The sequence below is a fragment of the Malus domestica genome, chromosome 10 (genome assembly GCF_042453785.1).
Source record: "Malus domestica chromosome 10, GDT2T_hap1".
NCBI lineage: Eukaryota > Viridiplantae > Streptophyta > Magnoliopsida > Rosales > Rosaceae > Malus > Malus domestica.
The window spans coordinates 12,895,461-12,905,854 of NC_091670.1; the positions used below are offsets into that span (position 1 = coordinate 12,895,461).

General features: G+C 37.1%; 1 protein-coding gene across 2 annotated transcripts; it reads left to right on the top strand.

The window, feature by feature from the left end:
• Positions 1-1,766: 1,766 nt before the first annotated feature.
• Positions 1,767-5,513, top strand: LOC103454486 (la-related protein 6C). Of its 2 annotated transcripts, none has more exons than XM_070807164.1 (10): positions 1,767-2,218; positions 2,984-3,065; positions 3,154-3,248; positions 3,366-3,437; positions 3,907-3,986; positions 4,094-4,172; positions 4,275-4,322; positions 4,391-4,459; positions 4,539-4,700; positions 4,934-5,513. In XM_070807164.1, the coding sequence occupies exons 1-10, from the start codon at positions 1,895-1,897 to the stop codon at positions 5,168-5,170; spliced, it is 1,248 nt and encodes a 415-aa protein (XP_070663265.1). In that variant the 5' UTR covers positions 1,767-1,894; the 3' UTR covers positions 5,171-5,513. The 2 variants fall into 2 exon arrangements, with proteins under 2 accessions (XP_070663265.1, XP_008392294.2); XM_008394072.4 differs by having other exon boundaries at positions 1,768-2,218; positions 4,572-4,700.
• Positions 5,514-10,394: the final 4,881 nt, after the last annotated feature.

The following is a 10,394-nucleotide window of genomic DNA, read 5'->3' on the forward strand; positions in this document are numbered from 1 at the left end:
GTGAAGGGTTTACACAAGTACATAGGTTCAGGCTCTCCTTTAGTGAGTACTAGTGAATGATTTAGTACAAATGACATTAGGAAATATTGTGAGAGAATGATCTCTATTTATAGAAGAGAGTTTCTAGTTTCATTCTGACATTGACACGTGTCGTGTTGTGATTGGTTTCTAATGTTAACACGTGTCGCGCTATGATTGGCTTCTGATGTCGACATGTGTCGTGCTGTGATTGGCCTCCTGGTTGGAGGAAAACTCTTTTGGGTCCTTGACGGTATAACGTTGACCGGTGCTCAGTAGTTTCGGGATTGGCCAAGTATGGTACAAACAAACTTGATATATCTTTTTTACAAATTTATAGAAAATATTATTAGACAATGGTGTAATTGGGTTTAACTGGTCTTTTTATCCTAAATTTTTTCCTTAGACGTTGCCCATGGAACTTCATATTGGGCTAAAAGGCTGGCCCTCCATTGTTTGTGTACGCAACTTCTTTCTTGCTACCATTACATTGGGCTTCGATTAATGTACCAATCTATATATACTTCCGCCCAAACTGCCATTTTGAACTTTATTGGACCAATCTCAAGTGTGTGAAAGAACGAAAATAAAGGGCATAGGGATTGGTTGTTATTTGGACTCATATTCTTCAATTATAAATCAACCAACGCATATCATTGTTTTATTGGAACGAACGCCACATTGGTGGTGAACTAGTTTTACAAAAGTAATTCTCCTTGATAATAGTTTTACTTACACATTCACGATAGAAAAACATAATTTCTTCAATTAAATATTTTTATGAATTGTTCATTAATGGTGTATTCATTTAAATAACTTTTAATTCTTTTTTTTTTTTTCAAAGCTGAAAAAGTTACAAAAGCACTATTACTAATAGTCAATTTAATACTGACTGTTGAGTTTGTTAATTTATAAGTGAGATGTCTTAGGTTCAATTCTCACCAAAAATTATTATTAGCCAATTAGGCTTAACCCACTCTCCTATCCCCTAATATAGATATTATCGTTTGTTAAATATACACACACACACACACACACACATATATATTATCAATTCAAAGTTTTTTCTTTGAGTTTTATGTTCAAAATATTCTTCCTTATGTCACCATGCAAGAATTATCTTTGCTTTTTGTTTTTTATGTTTTTGTTTTTTTGAACAAATGATAGTATTTACAATAAGAGGTAGGGGAGTGGGCTAAGCCTTACAATAGGTTTGCCATAATAATGTGGTTAACTTTGTCTTTGACGAGAATCGAACCTAAGATCTCTCACTTATCACTAGACCATAGTACTATGTGACATGTTTGCTTTTTGTTAGAAGAATAAAAACACAGAGGTAGTAGTTATCACTTAATAATACACTCTTTCTATATGTCATAATGGTCATATAAATTCTGCGTAGAAACCTAGACAATATGAGAAAAAACTGTATTAAATTAAAATCTACAATATGAGGAACGTAATTTTGATCCCATTTGATGTTCGACATTATCTTTTAGAAGGACGTCCTAAGTAAAATAGACACGATGATAAACATAAAATTATAGGACCAAATTTGTAGGACTTGTACAGAGAGAAAAGAGGACACATGGGCAAATGGAAACCTCAAAATAACCAGTCAAACCTCCACAAGCAACGCTCATGTATAAGAAAAATCAGTCCCTACAAATCCCCACATCGAAATACGGATACCCAATACTTTGGCGCCAAACAAGGCTTCAATATCAAATTACAGTTACAAAACTTTAACACAATAATCCCCGAGAGAGAGAGAAAAACACACAGAAGCTAAATCCACACACCAAAAAAAAACCCAGAGAGAGAGAGTGTGTGTGGCATCCAGAGAGAGAGAATTGAAGAACATCAAGGGGAAAAAATGGCACAAGCACAACCACGTGGGGAAAAGCCCCAAGAGGTCCCAGAAATGGAGGTGAAAGAAAACCCAAGAAGTCCATCCTTCACATTCAATGCACAGGCACCTGAATTTGTGCCAAGATCACATGCCCAGATGCCCATTTCTGGTTATTTCTATCCCTGTTTTCACTTTCTTGGTGACAGTACTGCTTCCCCTGATTGGTTTTACATTGGGGACCAAGAATTGCCTCCTTACTTGATCTCCAATAATCCCAATATCAATCCGCTTTCCAATCGGTCCAAGAACGCGCTCCCAGATGATCTTCAACAGAAGATCATTAAGCAGGTAACTTGTCTTCGAATGTTCATTCTTTTTATCCGTATTGTATTGTATGTCAAGGAAAATGTGGTTATATCAAACTGTGAATCTTGATCATTGATCAGGTTGATTTTTGTTTGAATGTGTACCGGCATTCAATCGGACAAAAGAACGTTACCCTATGTGTTAAAGTTTCAAAATTATGTACCATATATCTGGTTTTTTATTAGGAATTAGATAAAACATGTCTGGATTTTCTGATCATGTTAGGCAAAATGGAATCGTCCTTGTATGACCTTCATTTGTTCCCTCCCACCATGGCTTTTGTAAGTAGATTACACATAGATTTAGATTCAACTATGTGTGACACATGAAATTTGGAAAACTTAATTGTCAGCCAATTTTTGTAACCGTTCAAGTTTTAGAGGTCTAGGGATACCAGCACCAATTGCCTTAGGGTGGGTTCAAAACCTCCGATTGCCATTGTCCAATTTAAGATGAGAAAGCATTACCAGGTTTTTCAGGCAGGGAATTTACCTCAGAAGCTATGGAAAGTGTTCGTCCAATTTTGTTAATGTTCCACGAGGAAATCTGTATCCAAAAATAGTTGGAGATCTCTCTAGAAATTAGAAGACCTCATTACTCTTTCAAATTTTGCGATGCATGAGATGTTAAATCATTTAACATATAGATTTGTTGTCACCCTTAATGATGTCTATAGTCATTAAACAATTAGGACTGGACTATGACAGCACCTTCTGAACCTAAGGACTATTTTTTTGCATAAAACAGGTGGAGTACCAGTTCAGTGACATGAGTCTGCTGGCAAATGAATCCTTAGCGAAACACATAAGTAAAGATCCTGAAGGATTTGGTAAACATTTTCGGAAACTAATTTATGCAGATTAAGTTAAAAAAAAATCCGCAATTCAATTCATGCATGCTTTTGTATTTTATAACAGTTCCAATATCTGTTATTGCCTCCACCAAGAAAATGAAGTCACTTATTAGTAACAACCATATGCTCTCGCAAGCACTGCGGTCTTCTTTAAAGCTTGTAAGTTGTCTGATTAAATTACTGATCAGGTTTTGTTGTCATTCTTTTCATTCGTGAATAGTATTACTCATTTGATCTTCAAGCTTTCATCCTGATTCTTCAATAAATTTATTGAAGGTTGTAAGTGAGGATGGCAAGAAGGTTAGACGTAAGCATCCTTTTACTGAAAAGGACAAAGAGGAATTGCAGGTAAAAGCAGATGCTTACTAAACAACATGGATTTAAGGGCTGGTTTGGTATTGCTGTGCTTTGAAAAAAAGCTGCTGTGATAATAAGCGGCTGTGCTGTGAGAATAAGCGGCTGTGAAATAAAGCCAGTAGAGTGTTTGGTAAATTTTTTTGTGAAAGTGCTTTTGGAAAAAAAAGCAGGATGATAGTGTGTCTTTTCATTAAAGAAGCACTGTAGCTCCATGTGCTTTGAAAAAACTGGCTTTTTTTCAAAGCAGCAAATAGCAGCTTCAGCTTTTCCTTTGATTTTCAGCTTATTCTCACAGCAGCTTCCAAAATAAGCCCTTTTTTTTCAGTTTACCAAACACAAAAATGACCCTCAGCTTTTTTTCACAGTGGTTTTTTTTAAAATCACCTCAATCCCAAACGGGGCCTAAGTGTCTTCATGAATCATTTATATGGTGTGTTCGTTCTTTTATCCGTTCTTGCAGTCTCGCACGGTTGTGGCAGAGAATTTGCCTGAAGATCACTCTCATCAAAACCTAGAGAAGATATTCAGTGTGGTTGGAAGGTTGGATTTTTTGCACCAAGTTTTTCCATGGTCTTTCCTTTTGTATTGTGTTATCATATATTTTGAGAGAATCATCACAGCATATTTGCACTTTCTTTCAAGAACAGTGTGAAAACCATCCGAATATGCCATCCCCACGAATCCAATTCTTCCCGCTCCAAAGGCGATTTCATTGTCAGCAACAAGGTACAAGATTAAATTAACCAGTTTTGTCCTATTAGCCTATAATTCACAAGAACTCTTGTAGAAATTTTCTTATGATAATACATTTCTTCTCTAATTATGCAGCTGCATGCGCTTTTGGAGTATGAGACAATGGAAATAGCAGAGAGAGCGGTATGTTTAATGCTGTTATAACTTCAGATTCCATCCTTTGTTCTCTCTTAATATTTTTCATACATCAGGTTGATAAGTTGAGCGATGAAAGGAACTGGAGAAAAGGGCTCCGAGTAAGGATGCTGATCAGATGCTCGGTATGTCTTTATAAACATCAGAGAATGTGGTTGCTTGTAAGTTCAGTATATGCATATAGACCTCCACTTATTTAACAAGGTCTCGTTGCTTCTAAAACACCATGATTTTCAGCCAAAGTCTGTTTTGAAGAGCAGAAAGTCTGATTTCGATGGCATTTTAGAGGATGAAGAACCACCGTATGATTGCGCAGTAGAAACTTCTCACCCAAGCAGCCCTGAATTGGTCATTGATAGTCCTAATGTAAGTCCTTTCTTGCATTAAAAAAAATCATGTTAACATGCCATTACATTGTCTTTTACAGCATGTACTGTATTTTCTGATCACGTTTTCATCGACATCCTAAGAGGCAAAATCCACTTATGCAAGAGGAACACACTTTTATCAAAGATATGAGATCAAATGCGATTAGTAAATGTGGTACATTATGTATTTCAAATAACACCTTGATCTCACATGAATACGTCTTTGGGTAGGTTGAAGAAAACTCGGCATTGTCCAAGAAAGGACTGGCCTGGGGGCGTGGTAAGGGACGAGGACGCGGGCAGAGCCAGAGCGGGCGTGGCCTGATTGCCCTGTCTCCGCTATCAAGCAGCACCATCCAGTGTGAAGCATCTGCAAAACTGAATTCCAAGGGACCAAGAATGCCGGATGGGACTCGAGGCTTCACCATGGGAAGAGGCAAGCCAGTAAGCGCCATGAATTCGCCGTAAGAGAGTGAGTGATTTTGACGTTACTAGAAGAATATGTATATGGCTCTCTGCCTTCCCTAATTAAGGAGTCTTGACAAGAAGGGGGATTTTGGTTAAGCAGCCATTAATATGGGAAATGGGTAATTTGTTTATTGATTTTAATTGAGACGTATATTATGGTAAACAAATTTTGGGATGCCATTAGCTCTTGGCTGTTATCTAGACCCCATAGTGATCACCTTTTTTGTTTGGAATGTTTTTTTTTTTATAGAGGTACTTTGCATTTGGGATGGAATTTCAATTCTCTTTTGTACAATTCTATTTGAATAATGAAGTGGATGGACGAACTCTCTCTCTTTCAAAACTATCTTTATATAGTAATTTATAATATAAACGATTCTGATCACAAGAACAAAATATCGTAAATCAAATACAAAATGTTTTGTGGAGGACCATTTTGATAGCCAAGTATTGTTCTAACCAAATGCGCAGGTCAGGACACAAAAAGGGTATATACTTCAAGGCAGTTTGATAATTATTTTATTTTTGGTTTTTCTTTTAGTGTTAGTGATGGAGGAGAAATACATGGGAAAAGGAGACCTGAGTGAGAGAAATATGTTGAAGAAATGCACACAAATAAAAACTAGAAACCAAAAACTATTATATGTTGTTTTCACTTTCAAGATTTTATTTCATGCATTCTTCCGTATTCTTCCTATTTTTCCTATTACTTTTCTTCTTACCTCTTTCACCATACACATTTTTTTTAAGAGAAAAATAATAATTCTTATGCATTATGGTGTGTATTCAATCCCAACTAATTCTTTTTACATTTTTTTTCAAACGATTAATTTATTAGATTAGATGTTAAATTAGGAAAAATTGAATTGGAAGAGGTGGGGGATGCAACACAAGGACTTCTCAAGAGATCACCTATTCTAGTACTATTCTCGACATACACTTTCTTCATATCTCAAGCACAATAGTAAAAATAAAAAACTAGAAACGAATGATTATTAACAAGTCCTTAGCTTGTAGATTAATTATTGTTTTTCTTAATTTATGAGAATTAATAAACACTTGAGGTAAGTTTAGTAGGAGGGCCTTGGGTCATTCGTCAGAATTGTTTTTCTTAATTTATGAGAATTAATAAACACTTGATATAAGTTCAGTAGGAGGGCGTTGGGTCATTCGTCAGAAATCCCTTCAATCTTCTTGCAAAAGAAGATGAACACACAAAAAAAAAAAAAAAAAAAAAAAAAAAAAAAAAAAAAAAAAACAAGAGAAAAAAGGTGAAAACGTTAAGAAGTGGCCCATGCAGGTCTCGAACCTATTAGCACGACGCTCTAACCAGCTGAGCTAATAGGCCACTCTATCAAATTGTAACAATATCTAAAATACTATCGCAACCTGTACCATGACGAAATGACTAAAACTAAGAGTATCCCATGCATCCCGCTATTTTGTTATATAGTTTATAGCTGATTAAAACATCGAACTACTTTGCTGTAAGCGATAATGGTGGGAGGGGAAATCAAATTCAAGGTCTCGGGTCGCTTGCAGTAATCTCTTAATCTTACTATTAAGCAGGGAAAAAAAAAATAGTAGCATGAAATCTGTTTCAAAGTTGTCCACACAAATTATGTTTATCATAACAACTTGATTTTGTGATGAGATTTTGGCACAAGCTTTCTCTAATCTAATGACACATTGCGTAAGATTATGTCAGCTAAACATTTGTAAATTCTGAAATGAATACATAATCATCAGACAACCTTGTTAGAACAAGGGCATAGAAAAACCATTGTTTGTACTCAACTCTTTGAGCACCAAACGTCATATTGTGCCCTATGATCAAAGGGCACACCCATAGTGGACGCATATATTATTTTGGTTGCTGCTTTGTTGCTATTATTAATGGACACATATATTGGTGTCCTTAGGTTTCAATAGGCACAGTTAGCTATTATTAATGGACACATTTTTCTTGTAGCGTAAACGAGAAATTTGTTTATTGGGATGTTTCCACAAAAGATAGCATTTATTGCTCAAGTGCACATGTAGTTTTGAAATGAAGCTCACAACTATTACTAGTTATTAGTCACTCAAGTTCACGTAGATGACTACTTTAGTAAGTAACTAGTGAGTAGTGACAAGCCAGCGGGGATGGTGATAATGTGAACAAAAAGCCTGATACCATCTGTTTGGGTTAATATTTAACTTTGGGCTTAAAGGGAAGGTAGCCCAAAAGAGCTCAATAGAGGAGATTTTGCCTGAGGCCCAGAGTCAAGCCCAGATACCTATCTCGAGACAATATGATGGATTCCCATTAAATGCAAAGGTTAGGTGCTTACAAGGGAAGTGACAACCGATGGAAATCAACCAATTCTCGGCCCAAAAGCACTTTTCTGAAGGACAGAACATGTAAAAATGCTGATGACTCACTACCTTCCAGTTACTTTCGGGCAAGAGCAGAAGCAGCACAGTCGGGCTAATTCGCCTATAAATAAGGGAAGGGGGCCCAAAGACAAGGACACTCAATCAATCAAACAAACAAACATACAACTTGCCTTTCAATCAAGCAAATATCCAGAAAATTGTGCTTTGTCCAAATTCTGCACGTTTTTAGCTTTAGACTTCCTTGAAAGACATCTTTTGTCTAAGTAAAAGCTCTACTACCTTCTTCAAATATTGTAGTATTGATCCTCTTGTGTAAACTCATTTACCTTCCATCCCTCTTTCAGTACCAAATCCTTTAGAACTAAAACAAAGGGATCGCAAGACATTTAATCTTGCTTGATAAGGTGAAATCTTGCTTGCTTTTCATTGTTTTGTCTTTCAATTAATAGATCTATTGTTATAATGTATTCCCCAGTACATATTCAAGTCATTTCTAGTCTTTTGATGATCCAAAGTTCCTTCAGTTCTCAGATATGGTTCACTTAGTGGTTCTATGGTCATAAGAAGATTAAAAGTGATTAAAACTGATAACTTGATCAGATCTTGATCTCCACCCTATAAGCATACAAGATAAAGAACTAAAAGTCCTTGATCTCAAGGCACAGAAAAGAACATAATGTAAACTTAACCCATCTACGACAATCCTTTGATAACAAGAAGTCAGAATAATTTGGAGCGCAAGTAATCTACTTAAATACACTTGTTCTACATTTGCGATACAGAGATGACAGTGGTACACCTTATCACTTAGTTAGTTTTGACTGCGAGCCTCAAGGCCTACACCTAAGGCCCCACAAAGACACATTTCAGAACTAACTTTATCCTCTTCTTGCAGCATCTCAGCAAGCCGGAGCCCTACAAACAACCAAAGTGCCAACTCCTTGGGGAGCTGTGTGCTCGAGCCAAAGACCCCTCCCTACGAGATTCCCTACTCGAACATAGTTTTGGCACGCCCGGTGGGACCACAAATCTTGTATGCCAAGTAGGCAAAAGAAATAGCAAACCTTCAAGAGGTGGGGAGCAAAGCAAAAACCACCCCAGTGTATCCCAAGATCAAACATGGCAATTCTCCCCAAAGACTTGCAAGGACTTGCCTTGACGGAAAGCTCGACTCATTCCGAGAAATCAGGAGAGAAGGTTACAAATGAAAACCTACAAGCTACCATGATAGCTATTTTAAAAAGCATGGAGAGAAACTCTAGAGACAAAAGAGAAAATCAGTAGACTCTGCTCCTTAACAGGTAGAAAGATGATGAGAGAAGCCAGCCCTATGAAGAAACTAGTTATTCCTTTGTTTCCTTTGCTTAAGGAAAAGGGGAATAAAGAAAAAAAGCAAGGACAAAACTAGAGCTGATCAACCAACGTTGAAGAAAATCAGGGAACTAGAGTTGCCCAACCCCTTGTTATTTTTATTAGATAGCTCTTTGGACCCAAATTTACACTATCGGCCCGTGCAATCAAGGCCGTTAGACGAGTAAAGTTCTAGACCGTTGGATGATAAAGTGGCTGAGATAATTTTCAATTATTATTAAGGAATAATATTGTGATTTTAAGCATAATATTATCTCTTAATATATATTAGATTATCTAAGCCTAATATTGGCTATATCCGACGGGTTGCTTAAAGATAAATGGCAAAGCAAATCATATTTCCAATAGAAGTACAGTTCAAACAGGTTTGAGATGTTTGGTACGACTCATGCGGCAATACAATGGGTTAGTCGATACATGTATCGGATAAAGTTAAAATAGCGCAATAATGGTGATCAGGATCAACAACAATTTGTGATAATGGCAGAGTAGGATTTGCAATTGATTTGCAAATGGTTTGCATGGATAAGATAGCATGGAAAAAGGAACATTTTGATGGTCTCCACGTGGAAGGCAACCGACGAGTCATGATCATCAAATGGCATGCACCCTTGGAATTTGAAGTTTTTTTTGGCGATGTTTATTTTATGGCCAAGTCATGTTGGAATGAATGGCTAAGGGATGGGCTTGCATGCTAATTATCTGCATGCTTAGGTTCCAGTGCCGTGGAGGTCATCAGGTTGGCTGATGCATGCTAATTGTTTGCATAAAATAAGGAGATAATTATGACATCGAAAAGATAGGTTGTTGCTTACCTTGAGAAGTCTTTGACTGGGACTCTAGCTGATGAGTTTGAATTAAAATCAAATCATACACCAGTGTGAAGCCGCACCACACATCTGCTTCTATAAATACAGAGGCAGTGGCAACGGAAAAAAGGCCCTCCAATTTAACACATAACTGCCCTGCGCAAACTCTCTTAACAACTTTGAGATTTTTTATGTTCTCTTTTCGCTGACACATCTTCCATTGGCATCAACAACACTGTGAAAGCAACCGGTGATATCTTCAGTCAGCATAGATAGCTCTGTCGCAGTAGAATCAACCGATCTTGCAACATCTTTCGTTGGCATCAACAACACTGCGGCGAGGACGATTGGTTATCTATCCAAGTCTCGGTCGAGAAGGATTTCCGATTCCTTATTGATCGAGGTCATCTCATTAGCCCTCTCGGCGAATTGAGGTGTTACAGCTTACTAAGCTCGGCGCATTGCACGTCAAGTTATTTTATGATTGGATACTCTCAAGTGGGATTTAGAGTTCGGCATTTAGACGGCCAAACCACGTTCACTATTAAGACTTATATCCGCTTTGAGTATTTGTGCCTTTACACTTTGGTGTCGATTCGGCGTGAGTTTACTCTGACGAATACCATCACTGTGACCGAATCCGACGACGACGATTCGTGAACTTC